The following is a 20655-nucleotide window of genomic DNA, read 5'->3' on the forward strand; positions in this document are numbered from 1 at the left end:
CACTGCCTGTGAACTGTGTGAGAGAAGAGAAGACACTGACTAATGTGCTTCCAAATAGTGGTGAGAATGAGTTGGTCATTGCATGTCTTTAAAGCCCCTGAAAACTGGACTAAATGTTATAGTATATTTCTCTCTACCTTTACATAGTCATGAGGGACATGCTAAGTTAAAGTTTGAAAAAACATCATTGGTTATTGTTTATTAAAAATTAAAAAACACTCAAATACTCAGCTTATCTACTCCATCAGGACTGTGTGGGTGTGGTTTGGTCGGATTTGATTGACAGTGACTGAGATGTTAATTCATATGCTGATAAATTGGTGTGACAGAGTACACTTCTGACCACACTCATCAGTTATGCCGGATGGGGTCAGAGTTACAACAGAATTTAAACCTTTAACCAGACAGGGTAGTGAAACACTGCTTTTCAGTTATTCTTTAAGTTTAGCTAATATTAGCATTAAATCTGCAGCATTTACTCACAAAGTAAACACTCTTCTAATCGCAACTGTACATGCTGCAGTATTTAAGTATTTTATATCACTGTTGAAGTATGATGTAATTCAACAATTTTGTGTAATGGAGATGGAAGCGCTCAAGCTCTATCTTCTTTTGTTGTCTGGGATTTTCTGCGAGGTCGGCAGCAGTTACTGTACTAAAATGATCATATTATGCATATTCCTCTTTTGGATATTCAGAACCAACAGCAAAGGTTGAGCACTTTTAAATAAGACAGCAAACAGAAACATAATTGACATCTCGTATATTTTCAAGTCAGAAATCGTACAAAAATCTTTGTTACATTGTGTTTAGATTAGCTCTATAGATAGTATTATTACAATGTGTTCTCCCAGACTCCCATCAGTGTAGAAACACTCTACAGGTAAAAACATACAGTTTAGAAAAATACACTTTTCATAATTATAAAAAGCATTACCTATCCAGCACATTAGCAGAAAATGAAAAAGTCTTAGAGTTAGTTTAATTTTAGCACAGCTAACAATGTCAGATGTTTGCTAACGAGAAGAAGGCAAAGGCAGGCCAACCGGCTACTGTTTTCATTCAATATTAGTACTGAACCATGCAGACTGCTAAGATCTGCTATAGTAAGAGTCAAAACATCTTTAGGACTTTCCTGCTGCTCCCTCACTCTTTCTTTCAGTACAATTAGGATGTCCAGGGGGCTCATTGAAGACTCGCTAGAACGTCCAGTATAAGTAAAACAATAATTTCTCACATATACAAGTCAACTGGGACGGGAAAGATCAAATAATTATAATTGTACTCTATTCTTGTAGCAAGTTTTCTGATTAATTAGGATTTTTACCTGCTGTTCTCAGTGTATAACTGGTACCATATAAAACTACAAGCAGCACCACAGACTTATTTCTAGTTTTCTCTGTCATTACATCATTACAGTTGTCCACCTAATCTATAGCCGTCAGCTATAAAATTGTTTCATACTCCTTTTGTATATCAGTAATAATCTAAGGGTTAAATTATCTTGCTTGGATTGTTCACACTGCTCTCTCTCTCTCAGCCCTGGGTTAAGTGTCAGTTGGACATGTACCTAATGTTACCTAATGTTAGCCCTGTTTCACACTGGCAACTTTTAGCCCAAAGCTTAGTAGTTTTTCAGGGGATTACCCCACAAACTCGGGGTTAACCCTGCTCTAGAGCACGGCCAGCTAAATCCAGTGTGAAAAGGACTTTTGTGTGTCACTGTTAACCCTGTAGTTGTTGTTACAGTAATGCCACATAACTAAATCAAAGCCTTCTGATTGGATGGACTGGATAGCATGTTGTTACGTTCAAAGGCTGTTAAATCAAAGTGCATTTTCAACGGCAGGTGTACACACATGGGCATTAAAACTGAATTTATTCTTGTACTACATTGAAACTTCCATGGTCTGTCAATGTGCAAATCCACATCTGTGAATCAACAATCAACAATGTAAACAAAAATGATTTGATTTTTCCACTCTTACTCTTAAACGTGTCTAAAACACTAATTTGACTACAGTAGAGATACAATGTTCACCAGGACAACAAATGTACGTATGACGACTGACAATGACAGATAGAGATCAGATACATGTCTTTGTAATTCCAGAGTTGTTGCAAGACATTTTGTATATGATAGCACCACTCAGAGAAGGAATTCACTGTGTTATATTATAGCAGCTTTAAGTTAGTCAGCAGAGAGTAAACTGAAGCATTTGCTGGAAGAGATACAACAAAATGTATCAGAGGTTATATGATACTTCCCAGAATATGTGAACATGTTCTGCTTCCAGACACTAAAACAGATAAAACAGTCAAGCCTGTAACAGTCTTTTTCTTAATCCGCTGAGCCATATACATGATATTATTATAGGAAACACAAAGTATTGGATGCATTTGGCCACATGTGGATCCAGGCCAGTAGCACATCATGAGTGTGAGCAACTGTTTTGTTGGACTGGATAAAAACCAACAGCATTGGGCTTATAAAACACCTCATTTTCTTCAGTTGAAGTATACACAATTGTTACTGATAACACATGAATAAGTAGGAACATTTGTTAAATCAGTTGTCCACCACACAGTGTGTTGTGCTTTGACTTGGTTTGGCAATATAAAGAGTTTAAGGCACAGCAATGGTTTGAAGAATCTCCTCATATAGACATTCAGTGCTCTAATTTCTTTTAAAACTACATCCAGAATCAGAGAGACACACTTTGATCACTTTGAACCGCATCCACCTTCTTCCTCTTCACAACTATGAAAACAAATATCATCCAATGATGCCTAAAGTAAAAGTAAAGACTTACTACGATACAAACAACAGGGCTGTAGGTCTAACATGGCAGCCACTGGAAACCATTGTGGTCAAAGTCGTTTGATTATTGGCTCTGATTTAAAGCTACACACCCTCCAGTTTAACGCCAAGATAGAGACATAACTCTACTGTTTGAAGGGTGGCAAAAAGTTGTACTTTGAAATTACTGATTTGTTTGTTAAATCAAAGTATGTACTGCATGTGTAACAGTACTGATTTTAAATATTACAGTGGTTTCTGGTAGTGATTATAAGTTACGCTATAAAATGGGTATAGTGAAACCGGAGAAAAAGCTTTAGATTCTAAAACATATTCAGTTAAAGCAACACCAAAGATTCTTTTATACCTTAAAATAATGTTTCCAAAATCGTTTCAGTGGTTCATCAACTCGTAACAGGGTGAATGGCACTTCTGCATTTGCTTTGCGGCCCTCTATCGGCTATAACCGCACTATGCAAGTTTGCCAGATTTGGGCGAATTGGGCATACGACTGCGGTAATGGACAATTCCGCTTCCAACCTGTAGGGGGACCGAAGAGGAAAAGTGCTTTGGTGTTGCTTTAAAGCAACACTAGAGAACTTTTCCCGCTTCAGTCCCCCTACAGGTTGGAAGCGGAATTGTCCATTACATTACATTATGCAAGTTTGCCAGATCAGGTAGTGGATCTATAGTTTGAATGAACTGGACAATGTAATGCAATGGACAATTCCGCTTCCAACCTGTAGGGGGACCGAAGGGGAAAAGTTCTCTGGTGTTGCTTTAAGTCAGCCAATGATGGTGAAAGTTAAATACAGAACGCATGTTCAGTTTAAACCAAGGAGGTAAGCGAGCATCCGGAAAGTGTACCTTCTATGGGCATATTCTAGGCTAACAAGCCATCACCTTCTGTTAGCATCCCATTGACTCCCTTTCATTTTGGCGCCACTTTGACAGCGAATAACTTTACATCTGAAGCGTTTAAAGACTCTATTTGTCCATTGTTTATTTCTAAAAAAACACGACAATGTATAAAAGGCTCCATTACTTGTATCTCATGTTATGGCTCTGTAGCAGACGTTTTTGTAAAAATAGGCTTGTGTGTAAAATAGTAAAATAAGCAACGATTGTGTCATAACCACGCAATTTACTGTCGCACAGTAGAGAAATTACAGTATAGTCAGGAGAAGCTCGCAGGCAGTTTCAACTTACATTACCTGTTTAAGTTTAACTACTATGTTAACTAGCATGTTAGTTAGCAATAATTAGCCTGTGCCTATGTTATCTCCTTACATATACCTACGCTCTCCGTCTCTGTAAGATTGGGAATGACTGAGATTTCTCTTGGCACAGCTACCAGAAGACTTACAACTTTCAGACAGGTCGCTCACGTCACATATACTTCGTCAAGAAGTATATGGCGTCGTTGTGTCCATATCGTTTACTGTCTATGGTTTAAACTGCACATGCTCTTTAGTTTCATATTTCAGTCTTGGTTCAGGACTGACATATTTTCTTTAACTTTTCCCAGGGGGGAAATCAGATAAATACAGCTCTAATATGAGCTCAAACAGAGATTCTCTGTACTCAGCGTTTGTAGCTTGATCAACATCACAGTCCTCCATCTTTGTAGTTCAATACAGCTGTCTGTAGTCCAAACAATATCATTTCCCATCATCTCACAATCTTTACATTCTGTAGTCATTTAGCACAAAATCAGCCTCTCCCCATCAGAGTCCTCCATCTTTGTAGTTCACCATCTTCTGTAACTTTTACATTTCCGATATCACATCCCAACATAAGTAACGTCTCTTACATATAATTTATTGTTTCAGTTACAGCCAACTGTGATTGTCTGTGTCATTCTGCATTCAGATGGTAGACAGCGACGTCCTTAAAAACTTGGTCGAGGGGTAAAGTTACACACCCCATGGTTTGACCTTTGTTGCATGTCATATCCTTCCCTCTCTATCTTTCTCTCCATGTTTTCTGTCTGCGTCTTTACTATCAACCGTCCAATTAAGAAAGAAAATGAAAAAAACAACAACCAAATTGTTTTTAAGTTCTGCTGCAAACACAGACAGGCACCATGGACATATTAGGTCACCAAATAGTCTGCCAAATACTGTAGTTTTATGTTATGTTGGAAATGTTAGATTTCTTTGTCCCTTTAGAGAAGGGTTAACTGGGCTACTCTGCTTTATTCCAAAACCTGAGTGAGATTTAGATTACAGACACCCATTAATTCATGTTCTGTTTTCTTCTTGCTCTTTGTTTCACTGGGTGGTGAAAAAGGTTCTGTTATCAAAGATCCACTGAAGTGTTCTTAAGCAAGGCTTACATCCCTGCAGAGACGTGAAGATGTCCCTGCTGGGGTCACAAAGTACCACATTCTCATTTCTTCTTGCTTTGAAAATAAAAAATAAAAACATTTCGTTCTCAGCACTGATAACACCAATGTTCACAAATGGAAAAAAGATCTTAAGAGGTGTTGACGGTTCCCTTTCTACTTGAGGTGTTCAATGACTGAGATATCGCCTCTCTCTGGGTCCAAACCGTTCATGAATAAACCGCCGTTTCTAGCCATAGGTGTGGTCAGGCCCATCAGCCCGGCCTCCCTCTCGTTCCTATCCCGGTCTTCGCTGAAATTGACCGACACGGTCCTCTTGGGCAGAGTGAACTCAGGGCCAGGGCTGAATCCCAGCTCCGAGGACAGTTTACGTTTAATTGAGGCGGCGCGCTGGAACTTGTCATGGATATCGACGCTAACACGTCGCCGTGTTTCTTTGAACTCTGCTGAGACGTTAGCCGTCCACTCTGCAGCATGAGCTCGGATCTCTCCTACCTGTAGGAAGAGAAAGAGAGAGTGAAATAAGTAGAGGGTACAGAGGATGGATGGATGGCAGGTTTGCTTCTTAAAATGTTGAGCAAACAATTTCTGTTTTGATGACAGTGCAGTTAAACGACTAAAATATAAAATGAAAATGAAATAAAAGAGAGAAATAAAGAAGAGGAGCAATAGTAACATTTTCCAGACACCTTCTGGACAGCTATTGGTTTCCACTCAGTTCAGTATAATGGGAAAATCATCATGCAGAGGCTTTGTTGACATTTCCCATCACAGTGAACAGTCTTTTTGACAAAGTTCCTGCATGTTATCTCCATGTGTTTATGCAACTTTATTCAACCATTCAAACTGTGACTGCTCTGAAAATGTTTTACCCATGGACACTAAGACATCCAAGACTTGTATGATGTCCATGTTTGACTGTTTTTATTTCATCTTTTGTCCCTTAGTATGATTTGTTTAGATAAATACAATGGCTATAGCATATGTATCCATGGTATGGTCTTTTAATAATCTAGAGTACTAGAGTTAGAAACAGTCAGAAGCAACACTTTTGTGTTTTTTCTTCAGCCTTTTAAAGAGAAAGAAACGGGGAGTGACAATGCCACAGGAAGTCAAATTAATAACATTAAAACAATCTATCTGCAACTAGATAAGACTGCACAATGCATTAATCAGCCATGGAAAATGTGACACACAGCTGAGTACACCTTAACATAACAAAATGTGTAATATGTATATTATTCTTTTTAGTCTGACATCCAAAACTAAAGCATTTGAATATTGAAAAATTTGTCTAATTTCAAAATCAATTCATGAAAAACACAGCCATTGCGTATACTTTAAATTAATAAGATTCACTGACCAATTCTGTCTTCAGAAAACCACAGAATCTGATATGAATAGAATTTTACTCACTACACCGCATTGTTTTTTACTCAATATACCAACTGTCAAGGGCCTAGCACAAAATTCTGGACTCTGTACATAGGCATTCTTTATGGGCCCTTCCCTGCTTCCACCGCCATTCATTCTAGTATCTTTGTGGGCCCTCCTCACAAGAGGGCCCTGTATACTCAGTCCCCTTCTTCATGCCAGTCCGACGCCCTGCCAACTGTGACACAAGGCCATGAAATGCCTCAATAAAAATGGAGCAAAACACTAATATTAAAGTTACGTCACCACTATGAGCGCACAGAACTGTATGTTCTGTACTGTACTTTTTCTACAAATGTTTCGAACACAGTATAATGACACTTAATGGCATGATAGGCTAATTACTAATAATGAATACAGCCAGGTTTTCCAGTGTTGCTTCTGTTTTCATTCATAAATGAAATACAGTATTGTACGGTAAGTAACTTCTCCTAAAATCAAAATGGCAGGCTGACAAAACACTGACAGATGAGCATTGAGACAACAAAAGAAAAGGCAGACTGACACACACAAAGAAAGTAAAGCAAGTGAAGCAAAAAAAAAACTTTGTTTAACCAGGATGTTTAAGTGCCTTAATAGGACACTAACGTGCTTCAGTTTTGTCCTAATGTCTTATTAAAGGGGACTAGAGCCGTTCTGTTATCATTTCAGGGCAACAAAGGCTATTACTGAAGTCAACACACTTCAAATACTGCCTCTAGTTCTGTGACTGTATCACAGTGAATAATGATAATAACACAGACATGTTTACAGGGCAGTAAGATTATCACATATCACAGCAGGACTTTAGCAAAACAACCCATGGGGAGCATTAGTGAACACACCCACGCTACACAAGCATCATACATCACCAGTTGTATCATTCAACTAATCATGTTTAACTAATGGGTACAACATGTCATGTCAGCATGTTCTTGTTGAAGATAAAAGTATTGTTCCCTGAAACTCTTCTATGACAATATGTTCGTTAGTTAAGAACTGACTTTGCTAGAACTTCCAGCTTACAAACTCATGCTGTGTAAGTTGAGACAGTGGTACCCCAGGTCTCATTCAGGTCAGTGTCCAACATAACTAACACTCATACACACAGAAACTGCGGTAGTGACGCACACATAGAAACGCTGGATAAGATGTTCTTTGACCCAGATGGTCACAGAAGATGCATGTGTTTTGGGGTACCTACAATGTGACTTGTTATGTAGGTAAGAATAGTTGTTGTCAATGTTCCAGAAGCATCTTCAGTAAAGAAGCACTTTTTTTCTCTAGTCGTGCCCAGCATGAGTTTAAATACTCCTTCAGGAAGACAGGAACGTTAGAGTTGGGTTGGCACTACATGACACTGCACTGTGGTTGAACTGTACTGCTTAATCTTAATTCTGCTCCAAAGAAATTCATTAAATGCTTCTGTGTAATTCATCAAAGTCTCCCGAACCTTCTTGACATATCCAAAGTCAAGCTGCTCCTGATTTTAAACTAACACTGGCTAAAATGTATGACCAAATCTTTATTCATGCTCACCTCTCACTACAAGCCAAACACCAATGAAATCTAATTACAACAAAGGTATTGTCTCCATCTTTTTCAGGCTACATCTAAACTACTACTTTTCACACACATTTTGAGACAAAAACGATCTACGTCCACACAATAGTTTTTAGCTCCATAGCAGAACTAATCTACATCAATATTAATACATCTGACAATGCATATCACCAATGACCAATTGCATACACTAGGCACGCGCATGCCGGCGTAGACAGGAAGCAGATAGTCTAACTTTACTCTGTGGTTGAAAATCATGGATATATAAGTTGAAAATACAGAAAAGTAAGACCAGGGATTCATTTGCTTGGATCGACAATGAGGTGGAACATTTCCTGCAATGTATGTAAGCCTACCTAAGCTATAAGACGGACTGATGTGCATCGTTGTTTCCAAAGGTCTCCGTTTGGGCCCGTCCAGACTACAAAGCGACCCCAGAGTTTCATACCAGCAGTGTTGCCAAAATGTCTAAGTTTAAGGGGTTGGACTTGCTGTTGTATTGTGGACTGACGTGGACGTATCAAAAATATTTGTTTTTAAACCAAAACGTAGTAGTGTAGATATAGCCTCAATTAAGGGACCTGTAAAAACTCCCGGATGTTTGTTTTATTAGGAAACAATCAGCTGTATTTGCATAACCTGTGTTATATTTAGAGCACACACAGTTCAATTGGATACATTTTCTGATCATCACACATCATCACACATTGTCCAAATGACCTCTCTCTGGAGATGCTCACGGTAATGGTATATGAATGCGTTTATGTGTTTGGATGGCAGACAGTGGATTGGATTAGAAAACAGTCTTATCATTGAAATGAGTTTAAGCTGAGGGCAAAAGTTGAGGGCGGGGACATGGCACTGTAACGCGAGTAGCACAAATAACCTGTGTGTCACTGTACTGAAAGAGACAAAGTGGGTGTAAACATGTACACTGACAGATAAACAGGTATTTAGAGAGAAAACGGTGTTGTGAAAGAATGAGAAAAGCCAATGAATGAAGGAGTAAATGAAACCAGCAGTCTCATACCTCTTCTTTCGTCCTTTTGGAGATGACTCTGAGCCAGTCTCCTATCATGCTGAGGATGGCAGCAAAGTAAGCTAGTCCCACCAGAATCCAGAACCATACAACTGGTTTATAGTAATCTAAGTACTCTATGTCTGAACCACCTAGACACAGAGACAAGGGCAGACAGAGACAATGACTGTGACATATCCAGTAGAATCCACCTGGTGAGATGAACAGGCATGATGCAGAGAGACAGATAGCTTTGTATGTCTCTCTGTGTCTGTCTATGTTGATAATCAATCATTTGCTTTGTGTTTGTACCTGCCACAAAGTCTCCGAATCCTATGGTAGTCAAGGTGATGACCACAAAGTAAAGGGACTCCAGCGCAGACCAACCCTCAATGTGTTTAAAGATGGCTGCTGGGAGCGCCACAAACAGCAGGCAGCCAAACAGCACAAACAGCAAGGTGGAGATGACCCGGATCTTTGTCTGACTGATGTCCCAGTGCTGCAGAGAGAGAGAGGCAGAGAAAATCAGCAATATGATGCAACAGGTACCTTCACGACTTCTAGAGATCTGGTCTGTTTGGGATCACTGCAAACATACATGAAGTTTCGATCCTCAGTGTTCATCGTTTGTTAAAGGTCTTTGGAAGTAAGTGGGACAAAAGTTAAGGAAAGCTGTATTCTCAACCCTGCATGCTAACATTTGCTAATTGGCACTAAACACAAAGTATAGCTGGGAATTATGTGAATAGTATGAGTTTTGCAGGTTATTTGGTCACAAACCAAAATATTTGATGAAATGAAATCTTGACCTGATGATGCTGATGGCACTAAACGAAAAGTCAGAGGGTCAGCAAAGTGATTACAATTCAATTGATCCCAAGTTGGACTTTAGGTGTGCACTGAATTTCATGGCAATCCATCTAATACTTGTTGGGACATTTCACTGAAAACCAAATGTCACATTCATAGAGGAAAAGCCAGAGGATCGCCAAAGTCAGTAGAAATCATCTTCTGGAAAGCATGAATGTTTGTCCAAGATTTCTGAGCAATCCATCTAACAGATGTTGAGATATTTCAGTCCGGACCAAAGAAGAGGACTGACTGAACGCTGTTTTTGAAGTGAAATGGTAAAACAACCAGATGCTTTAAGCAGTAACAGCATTATTTCATAAATTGGTCCCCAGGGTGCAGTAGAAAAGAAAAGCCATCTACAGTATTCACTGAGGATAATGCTCACAGAGCAATAAGGCTTTGACAAACACATACAAACACTCCCTTACACAATGAACTTTTGTCCTCTGTCCTTAGCCTTAATCACAATATTCATTACTGATTCCCCCGGGTGCCCTAAGAGCAGCAGAAAGAGCAAATCGTTCTAAATTACACACTTCTGGGTGCCCGGGTAGCTCACCTAGTAGAGCATGCGCTCATATACAGAGGCTCAGTCGTCGACGCAGCGGCCATAAGTTTGGATCCGACCTGCGTCCCTTTGCTGCATGTCATTCCCCCTCTCTCCCCCCTTTCATGTCTAAGCTGTCCTGTCAACAATAAATGCCTAAAAAATATACACTTCTGCTCATTTCATTCAAGACTAGAGAAAGTTATTCACAGCAGCAACTTCTACTTTAAAAACTTGACCACAAACTGTGTGAGTTTTGTTTCTCTTATTGGGATCTGCAGGCTCGTTACAACATGTTAATAATGAAGCCTCGTTTTTAAGCCTGACCCATCTCATCTTAGAAATACTGACAATATGACAAATACTGTTACTGTTCAAAAACAACTATTATAAGAAGACCTGCTTCTCATTTAGATAGTTTTAGCATTTTAATAAGTCTAGATCCCAGAATGAGATACTTTAAATACTCTGTTTGAGTTCTGGAGTCAGCTGCTTAAAGATGACCTACTGTAGCTTTTAATCAAAACTAGCAATTATTAGCAGTTTAAAGCTCAAAGATCAAGCCCTTACACACAGAAATCCTCTCAGTATGTCACTCAGATGGAAAATTATTCATCCATGTGTAAATTCAGGTCAAAGGGTTGGTTCGCCCTGCATTAAAAGTGGACCTCTCACTCTCACACACACACACACACACACACACACACACACACACACACACACACACAGACACACCCTCCCGCCCCTGCTCGCTGATGCATTTACATTGTAGATTTTTACTTTTTGTGGAAAATGTTTTTTTCATGGTTTCTAGGCCAGTAAGGTTTTCTCAGCCTGTAGATAATCTGAATGTAGTTCATTTATCTATAAACAATTCAACTCAATTGATTTTCCAAAAAATTAACTATATTACAATATTGTGTCATCAAATAATTACATATATAGAATTCAAACCATCTCGCCCAATACATATCATGGTAGTTAAAGCAGATGTCAGCCTTTTGTAAATAATATCTAAAAGCTAGTGTGGGTGAGGAAATTGTTGCGAGACCTTTGATGTAAATTATTCAGGTTAGCCTATACAGACTTGTCCTCTGCAGACAATAAACTTATGTGAATTCTCCTGTGAAATACAGTGTCTGTAAACCTTATGTGTTTGTATGTTACCCCAGACTCACCACAAACATTTTCTCCACTCTGGCGATGCCCTTGCCGAATATGGTGCCGAGCTGATCTCCTACACCAGCCAAAAGGAAGCCAAACAGAGGTATCCCTAGCAACGCATAGACAATGCAGAATATCTTTCCACCTTCTGTGTGGGGAGAGATGTTCCCAAAACCTGCAGAGAGGACAGAAAGAAACAAAAGACTGAGAATATACATCACCATTTCATACTTCCCACAACAGTGAAAACACTTGTCGTGATAAGTGAAACTACCAAGACGCAGTATACATTTAGCAAGCTAAACCATGTCATCAGATGGTCCGATATAACAGAGCAACAGGTGAGATGAATCCCTATTTGTTGGGTCAAGAGTTCTATCTTGTTCGTTTAGATTGTACCCTCTGAACCTCTGAAGTAACAGATCCAATGGTACCTTCTACAAGTAGGTGTGAGTAGTTGACAAAAGAAGAAAATGGAAAAAATAAGGGTAATATAAACTGCACCTAGTACTAGTTTGATTAAATCCAGGAAGCACACATAGAATCAGTAACCCCTCCACTTCTCACAGCATTAAGTCGGATTACATAAGTGACCATAACAGCTTTATTCTGATGAGTTTGCACATAAATGCAAACAAAACACATTTGCTCACTTGAAAGGACATTAAATAATTTGAATTCATACCGAATTCATACTTAGGTGGGTAACACATCAGACATTCACACCAGAAAATCTACTACATGAGGTAGTCCTTAATCACTCTGAACCAATGGTGGTCTAAATAAACACACAGATGATGTATGTCCCTCATATGTGTGTGTGTGTGTGTGTGTGTGTGTGTGTGTGTGTGTGTGTGTGTGTGTGTGTGTGTGTGTGTGTGTGTGTGTGTGTGTGTGTGTCCTACCGATGGTTGTGATCACAGTTCCAGCAAAGAAGAAGGCGGAGCTCAGGTCCCAGAGGCTGCTGTGGTTGGTCAGTGTCCCTGCAGGGTTCACTCCTGAACGGATAGCAGACACAACTTGCTGGAGGGGAGAGAGAGTGAGAGAGAGAAAGAGAGAGAGAGAGAGAGAGAGAGAGAGAGAGAGAGAGAGAGAAAGAGACAGAGAGAGAGAGAGAGAGAGAGAGAGAGAGAGAGAGAGAGAGAGAGAGAGAGAGAGAGAGAAAGAGACAGAGAGAGAGAGAGAGAGAGAGAGAGAGAGAGAGATTTGTGTTCAATTTTATGTTTAAGTTCAAAGATTATCAAACAGTGGACTGGGCTAAACTCTCTGTGGCTCCACATTTCTTCCTCCTACTCCTGTGAAACAGTAGGAGCTGTCCATGGTGCTGAAACTACTGCCGCTGTGGTGTACAACTAGGGTGACCAGATGAGAATGGGTAAAATTCGGGAAGAGACTGGGGGTGGGGGATGGGGTGGAACATGAATTTCAAAACTCCACTGGCAACTGGCTGTCATGTCTGCGCTTTAACATCAGTTAAATCCACTCTCCACAACTCCGCACCAAGATTTGTTTATTATTTTTATTCAGAAACTTAACTGTCTGTCTTGTAAACCCGAAAATATAAATAAAAAATCCTTAAAATCATGAACTCAGGTGATGACGGGAGCTGGCTGCAGGACGACTCAGTTAAAAACCACCATGAACAGTTTCTAATGTTCAATCAGACTATAACTACTCCAGAGTCTGCTCTTGAGACTTTGCTCTAATTTTGGGACAATTAGGGCAGGATTCGGGATTCGGGACAACTGCTTGGATCTCGGGACTGTCCCGATTTTTTCGGGACGTCTGGTCACCCTATGTACAACACATACAAAAACTTAAATAATGTTTGCAGTAAGAGAGGTCAGTGTCACCTTAACCAGCTCCTCTAGCTGGCTCTGGTTGACACAGGAGTGTCTGGACAGGAACTCCAGCTTCTGGGACAGGATGGCCAAACGCTGGGCACTAGGAGAGAGAGAGAAAGAATGTGAGGCTTAAAAATATTTGTAATTATGTTTTCATATTTTATTATAAGAGTCCGCCCTTCCTCAAAAATCCCTTATTTTGAATTAGTGTACATCTAGAGATGATTAATAACTGTACAGCAATTTCTCCGCTGATTTAGTTTAAACTGTAAAAACCTTTTGTTAGTTAATACTGTATTTTGGCTCTCAGCCATTCATTTTGAACTCTGTTAGTAAAGGAAGTGTAAAGACTTCTGATCAGGACTAATGTGCTCAGTAGCCTACATCTATTCTGCAGTTGTCTAGTGGAGCACTAGGACTAATATTTTTCATTATCTTTAGTATTTAGACAAACCTCAATTATCAGAGGGGTTTCAATTTTTGTGGAAAGTTGCAATTAAAAATACATTTACATTTATACACTTGATAACTATAAAGACAACATTTATTTTCACAATAAAAGAAAGATATAAAATGGGTCAATAATGATATGGTATTAATGCATGCACATACATGCAGGCTCAATACATGCATTGAAAAAGAAGATTTTTTCTAGTAGATAGAATGTCAATAACATTGGTAAATTGATGGATGGATGAATAGAGGATGAATAGATGGGTGGATGGCTTTCCTGGTAATGAGTCAGACAGACAGGTAGACATATATTTAACCTGCCTACCTCTCATGAGGCTGCTCCAGGGATCTGAAGACTGCTGCTCCCATCACCAGGTACAGAACCACCAAAAGAAAGATGGCTGTCACCGTCTTCCATTTCATCACTGTGGCAACCACCTACAACCCACATACATACAGGAGGTCTCCTGAAATAAATCTTTTTTAAAAGAAGAAAAAAAACTTCCCCTGCCCCCCCTCTAAGCACCTTGTGAAAAAAAAAATTACTTTTAAAATCTGGTTGTGTAACTTCTCTCTTTTGTCTCTCACCTCACTCTCCTCCTGGGGAGTCAGTGTGATTGGCTTTGTGGAGAAGGAGAGGCGGGGCTTGGTGTTGTGAGTGGCTGATTTAGGGTCCAATAAGTCTGGAGCTGCCACTGTCAGGGGAAATTAGAAAATAGCATTGAGATTTTCTCCCCACACATTTCTTCCCCTCCCTATCTCTGTTCTCTTCCTCCGGTCAAACACTTTTAGCTGTGCACCCTTACTGTAATGTAAGTGGATGGATGTGGTTTGAAAGATAGAAAAATGACAAAGCAAGGATAAATAAGGAATACAGAGTTTGTTGATCTGTCTGGTGAGACAGAGAGGGATGGAGAAAGAGGGTGCTGGTCTGTGACACCCTGGACACCCTGGTGGCCCCCGCCTCTGCCTACTGTGTGGAGTAGACCAGAGTATGATAGTGCATGTACATGTGTCCGTGTGTGTGTGTGTGTGAGATGTCTGGAGAGAGGGATGAGGGGAGAAGTAGAGAAAAAAGAGCAGCAGCAGCCAGGAGGGGAGGATCACTCAGACAGAAGCGGAGAGAAGTGAAGTTTTGACCCAAATTTTTTTTATAAAAATTAAAATTTATGAAAATTTATGCTACAATTGAGCTGAGGTGACATCATTTCGAAACCCCAAAACTGTTAAGGCCAAAGGAACATTTTAAAACAGACATCAATCAAATTATATTGTATAACTGTGCTTTTTTTCTTGATTAAAATAAACTACACAACATAATACTAACCCAAATGAACATTTGCATTTTAGTCCACAATATATTCCTCTTGCAGGTCACGGGTGATACTATGTGGTCTCCACCAAACTGAGATAACAAGCACTGATTTACTGTAAGCCTCTTTCTTTGAAAGAGTCAGTATTTATACTGAATATTCCAAATTCTATCAGGATGAGAATAACAAAAAAAGGTCAAAAGCACTCAAGTTGATTACCTTCCACATAAAGGTTTGACCAAAACATATACAGTATGAAATAATCTTTCATCAGGGTCACCTTAGAAGACTCTCATACACCTCAGTGGTCTAATGGGAACTGATATTAGGTGGTTCTAGTTTTCAAGTAAAAGGATACTGAGCTTCAGAAATAATTTAAAAGTGTATCCGAATAACAGAATAAGTGAGTGTAACAACTGAGACTCCACATGTTTAGGTGCTTTTGAGAAGTCGAAATATTTTAGCAGAATTCGTATTTAATGGATTAAAACAAACATGTGCGGCTGTGCAGAAAGCTGAGCTGCTGCGTCAAACCCAATCACTCACACACACCTTCATCTCTCACTCGGTGGAGAAGTAAGACAGGTGAAACAACTTGTATGAGCTACATGTTATTTTTACTGAAATATGTAATTTTAATATTGTATTAAAAAAAATCTTAGATGGGAATGGAAAACTTTTTTTTTTTAATAATGCAATAATGTTTGAAAAGAGTGAGCAGCGATGAAACTTGTTCACAAATTGCACCAGATTATGAATAAGTTTGAGAACAACTTATCTCACTGTGTAGCCTACTTACTCCTTGTTGTTGCCTATCCGATGCCCTCCGCTCTCCTCTTCTCCTCATCCGACGCTCTCACTGCGTTTAGGGGAATCTTTCCTCCTCTGCGTGTCTCCTCCCTGCGGTGCTGAAGCGGGGGGACGAACAGGCGCTCCGTTTTACCGCTGATCGGACACTGATGCTGCGCTAGCAAGGTGCTTTTATTTCACCCACATTTCACTGCGAAAAGCTTTCTCTGCTCGTTCTTTTTCAGTTCTCTACTAGCATCCGCTCCGCTCCGTCTGCGCTCTCGCTTTTGAGCGCACCGGTGCAGCGTTGGGATAACACCGAGAGGGGTGGAGAGAGGAGGGAACAGGGAAGGGTGGAGGAGCGGGATACAGGGAGGTGGCTCCCAAACCGAGAGGGAGGTCATTTCACAGAGTTTCAGTCCCCATCTACATCTATTGTGACTTTACTGCATGTTATGTCACAAGAGGTAATTTACTATTGGTCATTTGGCCATGCACACGCAATATAACGCCAGACCAGAGAACAACACAGAGGAGGCTAGTGGTACAGTTAGAGGCCCAGGTGATTCTGCTGTACTTTTAGTCTTATAGTGACAGTTTAGATCTTCCTGGCTGGTTTCCAAACTTTTTTGTTTGTGACGCCTAATAATGAGTCAGCGTCTGCTTGAGCCATTGTCACAAATTGCATATGTTGCTTAAGGTGTGAACAGCTCCACCAAAAAGTGATACATTTCAGAACTTGTTTAATCTGAATAATTGTTGGAGGTCAGAATAGGTCAAACTATAAAACTTGTAGAACAGTTTCTACAGAGAAGACAGGAAAGACTGTGAGAAGGGATTGAAGCAGGTGGTCGCCCACTGAGGTGATCAAATGTGCGAAAATCAGATGGTCATGTTACTTAAATTTAATTGGAGACTATAAATAAAAGCTTGCTGTCTTAAAATAAGTTTTAACACTGACAAGTGTGCTGGAGGATCTGCAGACAACCTGTTTGGCCTTCACCCTCTGATTGAAACCAAAGTTGGCAACTTACCGGTGTAAAGATTGCAGAGTGCTGTGTGTTGGTGATCGAAACAGTCAAATGGTTGAATCACAGTCTGCTGTTCAGACTAATGAAGGCCCTGGAGGTTTAGAGGCAGAATTGAAATGAGGGTGTACATGGTGTTCAATAGTAGAATAAAGTGTTTGTATAAATACTTACAGTGTAATTCCCCTCCATGCCTCAGCACGTATTGCAGTTTTTGTATCGAACACCAAAACTACCTGTATTCTTTTTGTCCATTTCTTTAAATTTGTGTTAATACAGTATTTTCAGCTGCTTTCTGGGATCATCTGTCAAGTTTCCACATTTACTAAAAAACAATGTTGCTTTTTATGAGTGGACAATCAAAAATGATCACTAAAAGTAATAATAATGAACACTGATGTGGTATCATCCATCTCTCATGCTCCACTGGTCTTGCTCTCTTTCTTTTTCTTTCCATCCCTCTTCCCTCCCTCTGTCTCTCAGCCCCTGATGAGAAATTAATAGCAGTTTAAATGTTCATGTTTCCACCTCATGACTCCAACATCTAAACATTAATTGCACGCCTATTTATACAGCTAAAGATAGACACTGTGTGCGTCTGACTGAGTGTGTGAGGGTAGTTGGTGTATTTGTGTGTAAGTTGCATGGTAAGTAACTAGTTTTTGTGTATATAAGCATGTGTGTGTGTGCGTGTGTGTATGTGTGTGTGTGTGTGTGTGTGTGTGTGTGTGTGTGTGTGTGTGTGTGTTTTAGAGAGAGAGCATAATAAGAATTATGGTCTTGCCTCACCTGTCTAAATTTGTCCAAGCATCTGCTGCTTAGTCTAGGCAGACATACAGACCAGATTGGTCCTACTCTCTTACATTGTGCAGAATCTGCAGATCAGTAATGCCTGAACATTGTACTATATATTATATTGTAGTCAGTATCATATTAAAGTAGGTTTTTCTACAGTACTGTAAGAGCCACGTTAACAATCATAAGGCTGGTGAGCTATTACACTTTTTTGAACCTTTATTTATTCAGGGAAGGTTCTCTGAGATGAAGCCTCTTTCTTGCAGGAACACCCTGATCACATTCCCAAAGTTACACACATTCACACCTAGAAGCAGCCCAGTACAACCACAGTCTGATCTGCAGGCCACTGAGCAGCTCCACTGGAGTGGTTGGGGTTAAGGGCCTTGCTCAAGGGCTCAAGGGGAATGAGGGAGGGGCAGGTGCTGCTCTTTCACTTTCCCCACCCAGATTAATCCTGTCGGTCTGGGTTACCTCCCGACACCTCCCGGTCACAGGCTATGCCACAACTGCCCAGAGATTTACAGTGATTTTGGTGGCTAGTACTTAACTGAACAGCTTGGACGAGCAACAGATTGATCAAGCTACTAAACTAAGGACAGTCTGAATCAGTGCTGAACATCCGGTTGGGTGAACTTACTGTTGTATAGTGCATTTGAACAGCGATGCGACCGCTTAGCTTACAAAAAAGTGAACCAACTGCAGTCAGTGACTACGACTGAACGAAGTGAATCAAATCAGCAAAGCGTTATTTCCACCTCTGCTATGCTGTCGGCACAATGCTGATTTAAACCAATATGGCTAATTATTCCTTTGGACTAGTGCTGACGTGCTTCTTTTTCCATCTTGCCCCTCTTCAGCCCTAATGGTGTGTTCCGGTAGTGGTTTAACAAGCGCTTGTTGACTTCCTGTCAGACTGTAGCTCGTCATGTAATCCATTACAATAATATACAATAATTGGACATCACCTTGAGATGATCAATGATGGCCACATAAGATACACATGTTACCCAGAATTCATTGTGATCTTTATTACATCTTAAGCACAAGAGAACAGAAAAGCAAGCAATAAGTGCAAACAAACACAAAGACGTTATTTATCAGATTAACTGTACAATTCCATAGTTGAAGGGAAACACTGAATGCAATACCAATGGTCATGCCTTACCTGTCTGCTCAGCTGTCCTTCATTCATTCTTTGGCCTGCTAGTTTACATAAAGAACAGTTTTCACAACAGGTTTGCCATTGTTTATCAACTTCTAATTTATTTCATGTGCAGGTTGGTTACGATGTGTCCATTTCCTGCATCTGGTGTCCCTCTCTTTTTGTGGCTCAGTCAAAACAGTAAACTTGTAAATTTAGATCTCATCTCCTGATACTCTTCTCTCATTTGAACTCACTGGCTGAATTAATACATTGTTACATACTTGTAGTCTTCAAATTGTTTAGTTAAAATTACTTAAGTGCCAATTAAAATTAATCCAGTATGAACACATTACCATATTTTCTATTTGTCTACTTCACACAGGGTGGTCCTCTTACATAAAAAAAAAACTGATGACTAACGCTTGACAGAAATATTATTTCAGTTGTGTTTTACGTGCCTGTGTGTCTGTACATCTTTGTGTCTCGTGCTGCAGCTAATTTAGAAATGGATTGCTTAATAAACTCAGTCTGGTGTGTGATAATCAGTGATGCTGATACTTAGTCACAGTCAATTTACACAGCAGTGACCAAATATAGAAGTCTCATTTCAGCTTATTTTCCATAATTTATCAGTGTTATGCAGTCTGTCTGAACGGTAAAAAAAATACAATTGTTCAGCTGCTATGGAATGAAACCTTGTTTCAATAAAAAATGATTGAACAATTTGTGCTCCACTGAAAACAAGATAGCGTAGAGTTTTATATTAGTTTTACAATTATGGGGATCATGAACCTGAGGTATCGTGTAGACCTTTAATTATGAAATGAACAAAGAAAAACAACAGCTGACTTATGCCTTCATGCAACAGTGGTGATTTTTAATTGTCTGTGGCTGTATATTCATTTATCAGGCATTACTGTCTCATTCATACAGAAACAGACAACATTCTATATTTACCCGGAATACCCAAAAATACCTCTTACTGTAATTAGAAAAGTTGACTTATAACTTCCAGTCATTAAATTGAATGTGATTCATAGTTCATAATATTTTCATAGACTGAGAATGTTTTTATATAGCAGTATACTGTAAGTTCAGGTAGAGCTTTGACATGTGAGCTCCACAACGTGGTGCCCCCTCCAATGCCTGTGGAGAAATGACCCTGGGTCCTCGTGTCCTGGCTGGACACAAGCAATTAGACATCCATGAGCGATGAACTGCCCTCCCTCTGTGCTTTGTGTGTGTGTGTGTGTGTGTGTGTGTGTGTGTGTGTGTGTGTGTTTGTGTGTGTGTGTGTGTGTGTGTATGTGTAGGTTGCAAAACCTTTGGCTTATAGTGTGTGTGTGAAGCCACTGTAACAGAATTAGTGTTTCCTCTGGTTTTCCAGTGATAATGACCCCAGAGGAATTAGCTTGTGGAATGTGACAGCAACTATTTAAAACAAACTCATAGTATGTAACTGTGTGTGTGTGTGTGTGTGTGTGTGTGTGTGTGTGTGTGTGTGTGTGTGTGTGTGTGTGTGTGTGTGTGTGTGTGTGTGTGTACGTTGCAAAACCTTTGGCTCATAGTGTGTGTGTGAAGC

At 39.8% G+C, this 20655-nt stretch overlaps 1 protein-coding gene across 2 annotated transcripts; it reads right to left on the reverse strand.

Annotated features, from left to right (window-relative positions):
• Positions 1-4104: 4104 nt before the first annotated feature.
• LOC120555418 (potassium channel subfamily K member 2-like) lies at positions 4105-16402 on the reverse strand. 2 transcript variants are annotated; one of them, XM_039794102.1, is made up of 9 exons: positions 16114-16402; positions 14590-14696; positions 14327-14439; positions 13558-13648; positions 12610-12727; positions 11719-11879; positions 9454-9640; positions 9154-9293; positions 4105-5642 (listed from the first exon to the last, which is right to left on the reverse strand). In XM_039794102.1, coding segments are annotated over exons 1-9 (1257 nt in total). In that variant the 5' UTR covers positions 16115-16402; the 3' UTR covers positions 4105-5303. The 2 variants fall into 2 exon arrangements, with proteins under 2 accessions (XP_039650036.1, XP_039650035.1); XM_039794101.1 differs by having other exon boundaries at positions 14548-14696.
• Between the last annotated feature and the right edge of the window lie 4253 nt (positions 16403-20655).

Source organism: Perca fluviatilis, chromosome 3, assembly GCF_010015445.1.
Source record: "Perca fluviatilis chromosome 3, GENO_Pfluv_1.0, whole genome shotgun sequence".
Lineage (NCBI taxonomy): Eukaryota > Metazoa > Chordata > Actinopteri > Perciformes > Percidae > Perca > Perca fluviatilis.